This window comes from Leuciscus leuciscus (genome assembly GCF_965113295.1).
Source record: "Leuciscus leuciscus genome assembly, chromosome: 23".
In the NCBI taxonomy this organism is placed as follows: Eukaryota; Metazoa; Chordata; class Actinopteri; order Cypriniformes; family Leuciscidae; genus Leuciscus; species Leuciscus leuciscus.
Window position 1 is genome coordinate 32,928,715 of NC_138747.1, and position 16,719 is coordinate 32,945,433.

The 16,719-nt window shown below is 40.4% G+C and overlaps 1 protein-coding gene across 1 annotated transcript in view; it reads left to right on the forward strand.

Annotated features, from left to right (window-relative positions):
• The window catches only part of tsen2 (TSEN2 tRNA splicing endonuclease subunit), a 29,172-nt gene that overhangs the window by 1,185 nt on the left and 11,268 nt on the right, over positions 1-16,719 (forward strand). Inside the window, exons 3-7 of the mRNA XM_082156504.1 lie at positions 9,422-9,461; positions 9,994-10,486; positions 12,620-12,694; positions 13,319-13,369; positions 14,130-14,268. Of these exons, the coding sequence (XP_082012630.1) occupies positions 9,422-9,461; positions 9,994-10,486; positions 12,620-12,694; positions 13,319-13,369; positions 14,130-14,268 (798 nt within the window). The remainder of the gene's footprint in view (positions 1-9,421; positions 9,462-9,993; positions 10,487-12,619; positions 12,695-13,318; positions 13,370-14,129; positions 14,269-16,719) is intronic.

Below are 16,719 nucleotides of genomic sequence, written 5' to 3' on the forward strand. Positions count from 1 at the left end.
TTCTCAGCTGTTTACGTTCACTTTAGACATAACCAACTATGTTTACTAGGATACTCGCTATTTTTGACAATTTTGTGTGAATATATCTGCTGAAGTGCAAGAAGATGTGACAGAGCTCAGTTTAGTGTTTGTGCGCTGTCTGAGACGATGTTTGCGCACACAAATCTTCCCTCACAGCGCACGAGTAACGAGATAAGCTTCCTTTGCATCGTCTTGCGCTTGAATATGTAAATTGTCAAGGCTTAAGGCCAATTTATACTTCTGCGTCGAGTGTACGCCGTAGTGTACGTCGTAGGCGACGCCGTCGTGAGCATTTATACTTCGGCGAATGTCTGTGTTGCTCTGCAGTTACACCGCCGAAACGCTAGTTGGCGCGGGTGGGTTTTAATGTTCCAGTTCCACTGTGTTTACATTCCTCGCGGCTGTTTTGAGTTTAGGTTTCTACGAGCAATGGCGACTGAAGGAGTCATACAGATGGCTGTATTTCCGCACTTCTTCAAGCAATCTCTCGGTCACTTGGTCTATTTCCATGGCTCTTCACTGATCTTCGGAATTTAAAAATGGCGGGCGGGCGGGCGGTGCAGAGTGCAGAAGATCATTCCGGAAATGGGTAGGAGGAAACGCGATGCTATCCAGCCGACCAATCACAGATCTTGCGGTCCGCGTCGCCGCGACGCGTAGTTACATTTTTGAGGAGGTGCGCGTCAGGGTACGGTGAAGGGTACGACGTATGGTACACGTCAATGCGTATGCTACGCCGTACCTTCTACGCGCACCCGACGCAGAAGTATAAATTGGCCTTTAACCTGGCTCGTCCCGTGTCACTCACGCTAATGCATCGGTAGAATTCATAAATATATTACGGCAAACTAGCGAGAGACACCGTTTCATATACTCACTAAAACCGAATTTTTTTTTTCTCATATTTGACGCTTGGTGAGTCTTAATTTTAGGCCCTGCATAATATAAATATATATAAATGCATAATATAGATATTGAACAACTTTTTTTTTTTTTTTTTTTTGTAAATTAGTTAATCATTTTAGTGTATTGCCAAGGCAACATTGTAGTTTAAACTTTTCTACTGATATTTATATTTTATTTTATTTTATTTTAGCTTTATTTTAATCAACAGAAATGTTTTATCTCATTTCATCTTGATTTATTGAAGTGCCAGTACAACACAGTCGGCCGACTCAGAGGCCATGAAAACATCATCTAAAACATTTACAGTAGAGTGAAATTTTCTGTTTGGAAAAACATCAGAAACCTTATTGTTCAAAAAGCTCCTCAGCTGCTGAAGAACAAAAAAAAAAAAAGTAATATATTAGAGATGGGCATAAAATAAGAAATTGTTGGATCCATTTTGGATTGTTGGGAATGTTTGTAATAGTTTTTGTAGTGGCCGTTTGTCAACGAAGTAACAAACATCTCAAGTCGAAGTTCAAATCAAAACAAAATCAAAAAGCCACTGATGCACCGTAGGTTTTGGTGTACGCGGGTGGGAAAAACATCAGGTCCAAGCAAGTATTAAAATTCAACAAAACGTGGTTTATTTTTTGGTTGAAGTCGAGCAAACACAGAACAAAGCAAATTTCCTGTGCCTCTCCCGCTCCGGTAAAAAACCATATGCCTAACCTGGTGCATACTAGTCCCTGCCGTGCGCTTACCTAAATAACCTATAGTGCCCCCTAGCGTGCATGAAACAAACAAAACAAATAACAAACTAACAAAACACTAACAGAAATTTAATCATAATTAAATCAAAAAATGAATAAATTTATCATAACGAAATCTAAACACAACACTAAATAGCTCCAACACTCCAGCCCCTAATTGTGCATTAAATCACAATTACGTCAATCTCCCAAAGGAGCTATTCACTCAACCCTAACCTACAACTAGATATAGCACATCATACATCAGCTTCGGTTTCCGATCTTCCTCGTGGTGAACCTAAAACAAAACCAAAAATAGATAGAGACAAAAAGGGAGAGAAAAAGCAAGAAAGAGAGAGAGTCCATGGAGTCACACCCCTGCTTCCAGCAGCAGGCAGAGCTTTTGTCACTGGCCTCTCCAGAATGCTGGTTCTTGTCCGAAGGCGCACAGAACGCACCAGGCCCCTTGCATCTGCTCTCACGTCCAAAATTTTCCCCATCAGCCAAGATCCTCTTGGGGCGGTGGCATCTGCAATGAGGACGATGTCTCCAGGAGTGAGACTTCTCCTTGGTCTTATCCACTTTTGTCTCTCTTGCATCATTGGTAAGTATTCAGCAATCCATCTTTTCCAAAAAAGTTCTGTCATATATTGTGCTTGCCTCCACCTCTTCCTGATGTACAGGTCACTGTGGTCAAATAATCCTGGTGGCATGATTGGCTTGCCTTTTAACGTCAGAATGTGACTAGGTGTGAGTGCCTCCAGGTCATCTGGGTCATCAGAGACCTTTGTGATTGGTCTGTCATTTAATATGGCCTCAGCCTCACAGAACACAGTATGGAGTCCTTCATCATCCAGAACTTGTTGTTTGAGAACTGAGGTGAGAACACTCTTCACTGAACGAATCAAGCGCTCCCACACACCGCCGTGATGGGAAGCTGCAGCTGTGTTGAAGTTCCACTTTATGCCATCCTCAACAAAAGCTCTCTGAATGTTTCCATGATTTAACCCAGCCAGACTTTCTTTCAACTCCCTATTGGCTCCGACAAAGTTTGTACCATTGTCAGACCTGATGGAGGAAACTGGGCCTCGTCTACAGATGAACCGCCGGACAGCATTTATACAGGAATCTGTATCCAGCGTATGTGCCACCTCCAAATGCACAGCACGGCTGGTGAAACATGTGAATAACACTCCATACCTTTTAAGAAGACTCCTGCCTCTTTTAACATCGATAGGCCCAAAATAGTCGACTCCTACGTCCGTAAAAGGGGCTCTATCAGGCAACACCCTTTCCTCAGGCAAGTCTGCCATCTTCTGTTCAAGAAGCTTTCCTCTATTGCGTCTGCAGACCACACATTCAGATATCACCTTCCTGGCAGCGGAATTTGCATTAATAATCCAATACCTCTGACGCAGCTTAGCCAGTATGTGATTTCTTCCTGCATGCCCCAGTTGATGATGAATATGGCGCAGAATCAGTATGGATACATGCAGATCTTTAGACAGAATGACAGGATGTTTGGATTCTGCTGGCATTGCTGCTCGACCCAGCCGACCACCTACTCTGAGGATTCCATCATCCATCACAGGATCTAGTCTGTACAGCGGACTTCCCTTGGAAACACTTTTGCAGCCACTCTTCAATAATGCAATTTCAGCTTTAAACTTATGTTCTTGTACATACTGAATAATTGCATGTTCTGCTTTCATAAAATCTTCAGGAATCAGACTCTGTCCTTTGAGCATGGCTTTAAAGCTCTGAACTTTCCTTTCCACTGCAGGTCCTTGAGTCTCCAGCTCGTCCTTGTTGAAGTCTGCAGAGGCACACAACTCCTTCCTCTTATGTCCCAATAACACAAGAGCTCTCTTAACCCTCAGCAACCAAGCAACGGACCTTTTTAGTTTTTTCCAAGATGAAAAGTAACAAAGCAGGCGATCTGTAGCACACTCAAAATCCACAACAACAGCGTTTACTGTCAAATCCCTTTTGACCTCTGGGTCATTTACAGGAATCGCATCGAGCTCAGCATCCAACTTAGGCCAAACCTCCTCTGGCTCAAAAAGAAACTCTGGACCATTTATCCATCTCCTGCCTTTCAGGAAAGTCTCTGCCCTCATTCCTCTTGATGCATCATCTGCGGGATTCTCCTTTGATCCAACATATCTCCACTGATGAACACTTGCTGCATCTCTGATGAAGGAAACTCTGTTTGCGACAAAAGTGTGAAATCTCCTGGTTTCATTACAGATGTATTTAAGAACAGTTGTGCTGTCGGTCCAGAAAACTGACTTCTCCAGTTTCAGTTGCAACTCCTTTTGAAGCATTTTATCAACTCGGACTGCAAGAACCGCCGCTGTGAGTTCCAGTCGAGGAATCGTTGTCTGTTTTAGTGGAACAACTCTGGCCTTTCCCAACAGAAATGCAACCTGAACTCTGTCGTTCTTTTTCAGTCTCAAATACGACACTGTTCCATATCCGACTTGGCTGGCGTCAGAAAAGTGGTGAAGCTGTGCTGTGTCAGGATCTTTAAAATCTCTGGATTTAATACAGCGATCCACATTGAACTCAGCCATCTTCTGGAGATCCTCCAACCATTCAAACCACCTTTTAGAGAGGGAATGAGGAATGGCTTCATCCCACCCCAAGCCTCTTCTACAAAGCTCCTGTAACAACAGTTTGGCTGGAATAGTAAATGGGGCTAAAAAACCCAAGGGGTCATACAGTGAGCTGACCACCGACAAAATACCTCTTCTGGTCTGTGGCTGTTCCTGTAATGAGGTCCTAAACTTGAATTTGTCGGTTTCAATGCACCACTGTAGTCCCAATGCTCGCTCCATTGGAAGTTGGTCCGTGTCCAAATCCAGCTCCATCACTTCCTTTGCTCTACAGTCTTCAGCAATTGACAGCAACACTGTTCGGCTGTTGCTGATCCATTTGGAAAGATGAAATCCTCCTTTGTGACAAAGTGCAGTCAGATCCTTAACCAGTTGCACTGCTTCCTCCTCTGAGGCCACTGATTTCAAACAGTCGTCAACATAAAAATTGCTTTTGACTGTATTTACCACTTCATGAGGGAAATGTTGGGCATTATCAACTGCAGTTCTCCTCAATGCATAATTTGCACAACTTGGTGAAGATACTGCTCCAAACAAATGTACTTTCATGCGATGTTCCTCTGGAGAATGTGAAGTATCTCCACCAGGCCACCAGAGAAAGCGGAGAAAGTTGATATGCTTTCCAGAAACATGAACTTGGTGATACATTGCTTGAATGTCGGCCATCACTGCAAAAGGCTCTTGTCTGAATCGAACAAGGACCCCGATTAAAGTGTTTGTTAAATCAGGGCCCTGCAACAACTGACAGTTCAGTGATGTCCCTCTGTATGCTGCTCCACAGTCAAAAACGACTCGCAGCTTGCCCTTTCTGGGATGATAAACCCCATGATGAGGAAGATACCTAACATTTCCATCACTCTGCTTTACTTGATCAAAAGGCACAAGCTCAGCATATCCTTGCTTCACCATGTCATTTACAAATGTGATGTATTGTTCCTTGAACTGACCATTCTTGACAAACTTTCTTTTCAAGCTCTGGAGGCGCTGTTCTGCAACGCGACGATTGTTTGGCAGCAGGGGATTTTCCTCCTTGAAAGGTAAGTCAATGCAATAATGCTCTCCAATTAACTTTGTGGTGTTGTTCATGACGTTCATAAACTTTACATCCTCTCTGGACATTTCAAGCTGCTCATCCGATGACCTCTCATTAAAGTCATAGTTAAACTGTTTAACCAGCATTTCCTGAAGATGTTCAACAGAGATTCTGTTTGATGTTACAGCAGAGTAGTCACTTTTATTCCTGTTGCTCCCACCACGAAGTGGACCATTAATGACCCAACCAACTCTGGTTCTGACAGCATAAGGTCCCTCATCCTGGCTATTGATTAGCTCCCAGGGCTCCATCACTTTTGGTGCATCCGTTCCAATGAGCAAATCAATGCCTTCATCAATGTCATAAAGCTTAACAGCCTTGAGATAAGACCACTTTTCCAAATCTTCTTGTTGTGGAATATTGAGTGTGGAAACAGGCATATCCTTTTGCGTTAAGACGCCAGGTAACTCAATAAAATCATTCATATTTATCCCAGACACTTCAATACCGGACAGCATATGAGCATTTACAATCTTCTTTTGACCCATTGTTCTTAACAGAATACTTGTCCTTCTACCCTTTACATTCAATCTTCTTGCCAAACTATCTGTACAAAACGTTCCTGAACTCCCGGGATCCAAGAAAGCATATGTCTGCACAGTTTTGTTGCTCCTCTGGCTCTTGACTTTGACTGCAACAATAGAAAAAATTGAGGCATCTTTGTGACCAGCCCCAATATGGCCACAAGTCTGAGACACTGAAGGTGAAGCATTGGTTGAGCTCACAGACTGTTGATTGGAGGATGTTCCTTTATCCTGCCACTCTATATTTTTATATTTTATATTTATATTAGCAACATTTCTCCACTTTTCCCTTAATTTGTAGGGAAGTTTCAAGATGATACTCCTCATGTTTGATGGTAAATCCAGCTCTTTCATGTGCATCAAGTGTTCTATAAAATTTGCACATCCACGCAGAAACAAAGAAAATGATTGCAACCCTTTAATATCCTCGCTTTTAACAGGTGTCCAGTTAAGTATTTTTTCCATATATGCAGCAGCAATTTTGTGTTCATTTCCAAAGTGCTCTGCAAGAAGACTTTTGGCTCTGTGGTATCCCTGCTCTGATGGTAAATGCTGACAACTGTGCACCAGGTCCTGTGGCTGCCCCCTGGTGTACTGTTCAAGAAAATGTAAACGATCACTCCATTTATCTGTTTTAGCCTCCACCCCATTTTCAAAAGCTCTGATAAAAGATCTGTATTGGAGAGGGTCTCCATCAAACACAGAGATGTTCCTAGATGGGAGGAAAGCGCACAGATTTTGTTGGACAAGCAAAGCAGCAATGTCATTTTGTTTTTGCATAATGTTTAAAACATCATTTTGATAGTTGTCAGTCAAAACTTGGGTCTGATGGTGAGCATGTCCCATGTGCACTTCGTTTACAGTTTGCATCACATGAACTGGAGCATCAGACTTTAATGTCATTTCATCAATTTGTTTACTTTGTCTTTGTTTAGGCTTAACAACTGATGGTTGGAGTCCAGAAGCAGACAAACCAAGAGCATAACCATTGCCATTCATGATATCTGGGACAAAAGTGTTGGCGTCGGCATTTAAATCACTCACTCGTCGTGGCTTATTCCTTTTATAATAAGAATTCATGCCGTCTAAACATTTTGAGCCACATTGTGACCTGGTTTCCAAAACATGAAGCTTTGCGTTTGTTGCTGCCAATTCCGTTTCAAGCTCAAGTTGCTCCATTTCTCTCCTTAGTTTTTCCTGTTGCGCTTCAATTTGATGTTTCCTTTTCTGCGCAGCGATGCGCTCCTCGAGAGCTGCCTTGTTGGCCTCCGCTTTAATGCGCGCAGATGACGTCGAAGAAGTCCGTGATAGTTGAGAGTGTGCCTTTTCAAAGCTCGCTTTTACACTTGAAACGTTGGAGACACTATCTTCAGGATTTATTTCATCAGCATTACATTGATCATCAGGAGTATCTTTATTTTGCTCAGCACGTGAATCATGCGCGTCAGAGAGCCATTTTTTTACCTTCTCAGTGAAATCACGATATTCTGTCATTTTGTCCGTGAAATATTTACTTTGTCTTTCAACTTCATCTTTGGGCAAAGGTAGACTCATAAAAGATTTATGGACATCATGTGCGTCTTCGTAACACCTTACAAACACAGAAAGCTCATTCTTTATTGAATCAACATTTTCCTTTGATGTCATTAACTCATTCATGTGTTTCATACACTTTTTGGCCTGTTTGCATTTTTCACTCCTTTTTTCCTGGAGTGTCATCACACTATATTCTATACCTTTAGCAGACATTTTAACAGTTCTTTTAGGCTTTTCAGTATCGTTTGCACCAACGTCGGACATTTCCGTTTCTTTTATTTATTTTCCTTTTTTGTTTGCAAACAAATCACGCAGTTCATTGACGCACAAGAGAGCAGGTTTGCAAAACACACGATGATTATTGATCATCAGATCCTCTTCGTTAAACAAACACACACTGCCGGACTTTTTATGCATGAATGAAAGCACATGGCCATGCGTAAAGGTAGACGTGTGACATTCAACCAATTCCTTGTGAAATACTGTCAAACTCCACTCGTTTGGCCGTTTTCCATTACGGCTCTAAACAGTTGTATCACTGACTTACCGGTGTCTTTGAGAAGGTTGAACGTCTTGTGTGATCTGGGCCAGAATGCGCCTTGTCGCCACCTCGGCTGAATCTTAGACTGCTTAATGTCTTTTGTCCATAAATCCACATCCAAACGATCCGATAAGTCCAATTTTGAAGAGTTCAAAGGCGGGTTTTTTACTTGTTGTAGTGGCCGTTTGTCAACGAAGTAACAAACATCTCAAGTCAAAGTTCAAATCAAAACAAAATCAAAAAGCCACTGATGCACCGTAGGTTTTGGTGTACGCGGGTGGGAAAAACATCAGGTCCAAGCAAGTATTAAAATTCAACAAAACGTGGTTTATTTTTTGGTTGAAGTCGAGCAAACACAGAACAAAGCAAATTTCCTGTGCCTCTCCCGCTCCGGTAAAAAACCATATGCCTAACCTGGTGCCTACTAGTCCCTGCCGTGCGCTTACCTAAATAACCTATAGTGCCCCCTAGCGTGCATGAAACAAACAAAACAAATAACAAACTAACAAAACACTAATGGCGCTTTTCCACTGCATGGTACGGTACGGCTCGGTTCGGTACGGCACGCTTTGGCGCTTTTCCACTGCATGGTACGGTACGGCTCGGTTCGGTACGGCTCACTTATGGCGCATTTCCACTGCATGGTATGGTACGGTACGGCTCGCTTCGGCTCGCTTTAAATGGTACCACCTCTGTTGAGGTTCCAAGCGTACCGTACCGATACTAAAATGTGACGTGCAAACACTGCAGATCACTGATTGGTCAGACAGAATCATCACTACCAGCGTCATTGTATTTACAACACGAGACACTAAACCCGCTAGATTTAAATAGCCAGTAGACAACAGCCAACACAGCGCTTGTTTTAAAAGTATTTGCTTCAAAAATGCTTTAAAAAAAAGAAATGGCTGAATCGTGGTCAGTGGACGAGGTGCAGACGTTCCTCTCGTTGGTTGCCGAGGAGTGGATGGGGAAACACGGAATGAAAAATTCGTATTTAATATGATGATGTCATGGCAGTAGAGACGGCAACTATAACGGTCAGTCACACCCACTTTGAAGCGGTACTAACTGCAGTGGAAAAGCAACCGAGCTAAAGCGAACCGAACCGTGCCGTACCGAGCCGAGTCGTACCACGCAGTGGAAAAGCGAAGCGAGCCGAACCGTTCCGTGCCGAGTCGAACCGTGCCGAACCGAGCCGTACCATGCAGTGGAAAAGCGCCATAACAGAAATTTAATCATAATTAAATCAAAAAATGAATAAATTTATCATAACGAAATCTAAACACAACACTAAATAGCTCCAACAGTTTTAGTTCACGATAATAACCCTATTTAGAACGTTAACTTATGAGTGAATGACCGTTTTTATTTTTTGAACTAACCCTTTAATCAACCATGAGCATCTAAACATTTAATATGACCATGACTGAGTTTATTTCTTTTTTTAGACATTGGAGACAGATGTCTACCTGTGATCTCCTCGTCAGAGTAAGTAATATTGCACTCTGGATTTGTTTACAGTATCGATATCGGTATCGGCCGATAAATATTAATTTTTTGTGTAATTGTTATCGGCTCGATAAGAAAATCTGGCCGATATATTAAAGCTGATAAATAATGTATTATCTCCTCCAGCTGAGACGCTTCAGATGCGCACAGTTCAACATGATGATTATGAACTGCTTGAAATATGATTAGAATCACTTCTAAAAAGGAAAATACAGTAAAGTGCAGCACAAGTCTGTCATATCGGCTACATAATATTATAATGAGAACATCATTATAATTGTGTGTTTGGGTCGTGGATTTTAATGGTGAGACTTTTGTTTATGTAATCAGGCTCTTAAAAATGATATAAAAATTTAGATTTATCAGCCCATATATCGGTATCGGCTTTCAAATATAAAGAATTATCGGTTATCGGACTAAATGTTCATATCAGCGCATCCCTAGTTTGCAGTTATTCTCATGCATGCGCTTGATGCTTAATCATCAGTGGTGTTGGGTTATTTTCTACCAGATACCAGAAGCGTCTCCGCTGGGCGCGGGCGGCTCTCGGGATGCAGGGATTGGAGGATGAGTCTGTCAATCATGCGCTTCAGATACTCACAAAACCAGTGGAGTTTGATATCAAGGAGGAAGAGAGCCGAGAACGAGTGAAATCTCAGGCCGAACGCGTCGGAGGCTCATCGGATGATGTGTCGTGTGAGACTGATGTAAATCTGGGTCAGACTGATCCTGCCAGGTCTCAGCGTCAAGGAAACCCGGCTTATGACCCTCTGGCTGATCTCCATCCGGAAGAACCTGAGCGGCTAGACCCGCTCTCCAGACCCAGCGTGAAGTGCAGACGACACGACGACTGGGTCGCTCACTGTGGCTGTAGAGCGGATGAACCCCAGCGGAGGAGTCCTGAGCCCATCGTTCCCAGCACCGACCCGTCAGACGCCTGTGAATATGTTCTGGTTTCTGAGGAGGAGGATGATGGAGACTCTACAGAGGACAACGTCTCAATGGTGAATTAAACTAGATTTGCAAAACACAGGGTTCGTACAAAGTGCTTGAATTTGACATTTAAACCCTTGAAAACAGCCATATTTTTGAAAAGGTACTTGAAAAGTGCTTGAATTATTGAATTTTATTGATAAAACAATCTTTTCCCACAAAATCAAATATAGATATTGAGCCATTTCACATGGCTATGAGTGATATTGCTCATATAAATATCCAAGTATATGATACATCTTTCATTCTTCAGCTCAATCATAAATTCATGAAAGAAAATATCAGTTTGAATCAGGAAAGCGAATAGTGCTTGAAAAGTCCTAATTGTACAGTGTCTGTACGAACCCTGTAAAGAATATCTCACAATCCACGAATGAAAGGAAGACCTGTGTCAGGTCATAATGCAAATGGTGCATTTGCCAAACTTTCATCCAAAGTATCTTTTTGCAAAAAAATAAAATAAAAAATAAAATGCTTAGCAGATTTAGCGGTTGCTGTTGTAGCTGATGGAAGCACTAAATATCTACAAAATAGAGGTGGCCGATATGGCAAAAATATAATATAAAATCACAATTCATGATTTTTTTTTTGCCTATTTTGCCTACATTACAGCCCAACTCATTTCACTATTTTAAAATCATAGCCTTACAAAGTATCAAAATATAAAAGAATGACTGATCATTTAGGCCAAAGTAGGAGTGAGCGACGCTAAATCTTTATTTCATTATTTTATCTTTGTTATAAAAAAATACAAACAAAGACACACATTACAAATACAATATAAAACACAAATGAAATAAGCAGTGCTTTGTTTCAGTAGGTGTATTTAACAGCAGCATTTAAACAAACAAATGTAAAAATATAACTATAAATTATATATAAACTGATTTGTTTAAAGCTACTGAAGTTATTCAGTGAAGAGCAGAAAGTGATTTTCTCTTCGTCTTGATTAACATTAATGACAAGCGAATGCTGTTGCTTTCAGACCTCATGCACGGATCTAATATCCAGTTTCCCCCGTTTACATAACCAACTCTGACCACATTAAAACATTAGTTCACTTCAGAGTTAAAATGTCCTGATATTTGGCTCTCCCCCACGTCATCCAAGATGTTCATGTCTTTCTTTCTTCAGTGAAAAAGAAATGAAGGTTTTTGAGGAAAACATTCCAGGATGTTCCTCCATATAGTGTCTTCAATGGGGTCCAACGGGTCGAAGGTCCAGATGTGAGTTTCAGTGCAGCTTCAAAGTCTCGACACGATCCAGCCGAGGAATAAGAGTCTTATCTAGACAAACCAGCCGACATTTTAGAACAAAATAAATAAACATTTATCTACTTTTAACCACTAATGCTGGTCTTGCACTAGCTGTGATGCGCCACACATTACGTCATCAGGTTGAAAGGTCAAGCGTGACATAGGCGTAAGAACAGACCCAGTGTTATAAATAAAAGGTAAAACATCGATGTCGGACGATTTTGAAGTTGGAGGAGAAAATGAGATGAGAGTTTTTCGCCCTTCCCTACATTTCTGAACCGGAACACGCTTGACCTTTCAACCTGATGACGTAATGTGTGTCGCATCACAGCTAGTGCAAGACCAGCATTTGTGGTTAAAAGTAGATAAATGTTTATTTTGTTCTAAAATGTCGCTGGTTTGTCTAGATGAGACTCTTATTCCTCGTCTGGATCGTGTCGAGACTTTGAAGCTGCACTGAAACTCGCATCTGGACCTTCGACCCGTTGGACCCCATTGAAGTCACTATATGGAGGAAAATCCTGGAGTGTTTTCCTCAAAAACCTTCATTTCTTTTCCACTGAAGAAAGAAAGACATGAACATCTTGGATGACGTGAGGGAGAGTCAATCATCAGGACATTTTAATTCTGAAGTGAACTACTCCTTTAAGGACTCAAATACAGGACTGACAACCGTATCCTGAGAGCATTGACTCTAAATTAAACGTCCTAATCTAGTAATAATTAAGACAAAAGTGAGGGAAACTCCTTCATGCATGTTTCGTAATTAGATGCATGCTTATAGACTTTGTTTTCTCAGACACATTAGTGTAAACAAGTAATAATGCATTTCTCCAGTCTTAGTTTTAAGAGTGAACCTGCCAGTAATGGACTCTTTTCTTATTTCAGGAGCAGCTGGGCAAGTGTGTGTGCAGAATAAACCCGTTCCCCATGATGGAGTATCTCCAGCTGAGTTATGAAGAAGTGAGTGACTAGCCTGAAGGTTCAAGCCGTCTCTGTGATGATGCATTACCCAGAAATCCTGTCTGTCAACATATTGGACATTGCTGCAATTATTCTATCATTATCCCGGGCCTCCATCACTGTGGTCTCGTGCCCCTGGTTTTCATCCGTCCGCTTTGAGTTAAATGGTGTTTAAGTAGAGCCTTTATTGTTACAGCTGGATGCAGTCGAGCGGTTTGAGCCAATCCAAACAACAGAAGTGAATGTTGAATGTCTTATCTACTGTATTCTCCCTTAAGTGTTAATTCAACCTCCCTCAACAACAGCTTACTGAAACTACCACTCCTCTCGTTAGTGTGATCACATCCCATCATTCTCCAGTTAAATACACCCTAGAGTCTTAGCAAAGAGTCGAAGAGCAATATGTGATATTTTATAATTGATTATTCCTCGTCCCGGCTGTATGCTTTACCTTTGTCTGACATTCCCCTGTGTGATTTCTTAGGCCGCTATCTTGGGTTTGAACCGAAGCCCGTGTGATTTAGGAGACATTCTAACATAACCTTGTTAGCAACCAAGCAAATCAGTTGAGAAGCGATGCAGAATCATTTGTCTTCTAACAAGATGCTTGTCTTTGCATTTCAGGCTTTCTTCCTGGTTTATGCTCTTGGATGCTTGTCCATTTACTACAGCGGGGTGAGTTTGTACAGTCTTTACTGTGTGTCGGCCAGGAGTGTGTTTCCCGTTAGCCAACTATAGTCACGAGTTCTGTCGTTATCAGCAGTTCAACGAGTCGGTGTTTCCCGAAAGCATCATTCCAACGAACATTCACAAACAGCATCGCAGAGTTGTGTGTTCAGAACGACAGATCTAGATCTCCACCTGTGGTTAGAAGAAGAGTTTGTTCATGATGTGGACTCAATAAATCCTGATCTTGAGCAAAATAAGCTGACAGTCAGTGCAATCTATATCTTTTATTTAGAACACATACAAATGTCATTTACGTCTTTTAGTTTGTCAAGAGATTTAAAGCGTTGTTGTTGAAGAGTGCGCATGTGTGAACGAGCTCTAGTGTAAGAACGAGTCTATGATTGAATCTGGAAATAAAGCAAAATAACTGAGAAAAATAAGAAATATTCCTCAGATGACATGTTCATGATTTATAGCAAAACATCTAGCGTTAATTCAGTCTCAAACAGATTCAGTAAAAGTATTATTACTCCAACACCTGCGTGACATCATTAACCATCGTGGATGAACGACCAATTTGCGACAGTACGGTTTGGGGAAACAGTCGTGACTAGCTAGATGATTTCTTCAACGATGCATCGTACTATAGTAGTGAAGCAGCGAGTTGCGGCGTTGTACGGGAAACACACCCCTGTGTACGTCATTTAAATGTGTTGTTTCTTGATTGGTAGCTACTGTAAGTTCGGTCTGGTCTTGTTTACTACAGGAAGCTCTGTCAGTCGCTCAGGTCTGGACGATGTTTCGTTCACTTCAGCCCAACTTCTCCACCTCATACGCGGCCTATCACTATTTCCGCAGTAAAGGCTGGGTGCCGAAGTCTGGAATTAAATATGGAACTGACTTAAGTAAGGATATTTCTCATAAAATCTCATGAACTATATTCAACCTGATTTATTTTCAATGCAGGGTCATTTTAATAATACATTTTGAAAGCATTTCGTTCACATTCGTGTATGTTTCAACATTGCTGTGATTTGGCATCCAACATTTGATGCTTGAATGTAAGTGTTATATTGCATTTATACAGCAGTTTTATTGAAAACGATGGTAACTTTACACTTAAAGAAAAACATTGGTAACTACACTTTTAAAAAAAGACGTTTGTAACTACACTTTTAAAGATAAAAATTGGTCAATCTTAAACTTAAAGAAAAAATTGTTAGCCACTTTTAAAGAAAAAGGACATTAGTGTAACACTTTAAGTAGTTTGTAGCTCATTTTTAAAGAAAAAATTGGTAACACTAAACTTTTAAAGAAAAGGTAACACTACACTTCAAAGGGAAAAAAATGGGGAACTACACTTTTAAAGGAAAAGACAGTGTAACATTTAGTTTGTAACACTTCACTTAAAGAAAAGGTTTGTAACACTACACTTAAAGAAAAACAAAAATGTAACTACACTTAAAACAAATTGGTAACACTTCACTTAAAGAAAAACATTGGTAACACTACACTTGAAAAGGTTTGTAACACTACACTTAAATAAAAACAAAGTGGTAACTACAGTTTTAATGAAAATGACATTCGTATAGCACTTAACCCTCTGGAGTCTGAGCGTTTTTTTGGGCCCTGGGGGTGTTCTGACATGCTCTGACATTTGTGCTTTTTTCAGTTGCTTATAAACATATTAATGGCAAAGGTGTAAATTCACTCTATATAGCACAAACAGGACTACAATAATATGTGAGCCACATGTATGTACATGTTTTCATTTTTGAGAGAATAATGTTTATGCGTGGTTATCGAAAAAACTAAAAATTAAAAATTTTGAAATAAGACCACAAAACACATACTAAATATGTGGCAATAAGACTTTTGACTTATGGATGTCGTCGCCTATAGTTTTTTCTTCAAAATTATGTGAAAATAGTCTTGCTTTATCGTTCACATAAAACCATACATTGATTTAAATTGATGTAAAACAGGTTTTGCTTGGAAAGCCAATATGCGAGGGGGCGTGAACGAGGAGTGGTTTACACCTGAGAATACAATGTCCCACCCACTCTGCATAATTAGCCATTCACTCAGGTGTGACACTGACTGAGCCACAATGCAAAGACAAAAGATATATTTAGAAGAAGACTTATATTGACCATTTAAGATTTTGCTTACATCTATCTTGTAAATATGTTTTGCTATTTTATTAAAATGGTTACAATTACAACAATAATTACAATTTCAACAATATTTCAAGTGTACTCTTTCTTTGTAAAAAAAAAATGATTATAGGCCCTACATTTTATCTATGTATTCATTAGTTTGAATATAACCAACATTGGAACAGCTAACATCTTAGTTGATGACTTTATTTTTGACAAAAATAGTATTTTATATATAGAAATGGCTAAACAAAAGCTTATTTGATGTGGCAGTATATTCTACAGTAAAAACTGTACCCAAATCTGGTCAACAAAATGTTGTCTTTCATATTTCGTCTGACTGTAACGTTGTTTTCATGAAATATTAGGGCATATTGTTAATTTGCAGTTTAATACGTTGCTTATACAAATAGCCTACATTTTATTTCAACATTCAGTCGATGTTTACTTATCTCAGTATAGCAATACAGTTTGCTAAAACATCATCATTCATTCACACACGCGATTTAAATTTAAACTGTCTTTGCCAGCTGTGGTAAACAGCGCGCATTCATGCCGTTTATTCATTCATAAACAGAAACCCACGTGAAGAAATTCACGTGAGAAGGAAAAAACTTACTTGTATTCCTCAGCTCGCTCCTCGATATACCCGCACTTCTGAGGGACATTTTCCATTAGTATTATTCCTCACAGCGCTGCAAGACGGTGTAAACAATGATCTAAATAAACGTGTGTGTTTTCTCGAGCTGATGGGGGCGTTCACAGGATTGCCTCAGCCATTTGCGTTTGAATAGCGCGCGCTCTCCGTGGGCGGGGCCGATTATAACGTAATGAGATGAGATGAGCTCGACTGGAATCGCTCTCTTTTAATACAGATTTCACAAGATGAGAATAATTGTTTTTTTATATAAATGACTTCATTTAAAAGAAGAGAATTCAAGCTTCATGCCTGTCTGTCTGTATGTCTGTTTGACTGAGTATTCGCTGAGTTATTGTTAATTTTCGGACGCGTTTCAGAATGGACTTCACTGGCAGAGAGAAGGCAGAACTCGCTTCGTGTTTATTTTTCTTTATTTGGCAAAAAGCACAACACTTTGTTTTTATTGTGAGTATACACAAAAATAATACACATTTAACAGAATCGATTGATGTATGAAACTCCTATGGAAAATCAAAGTCAACAGAGTATTTATGAGT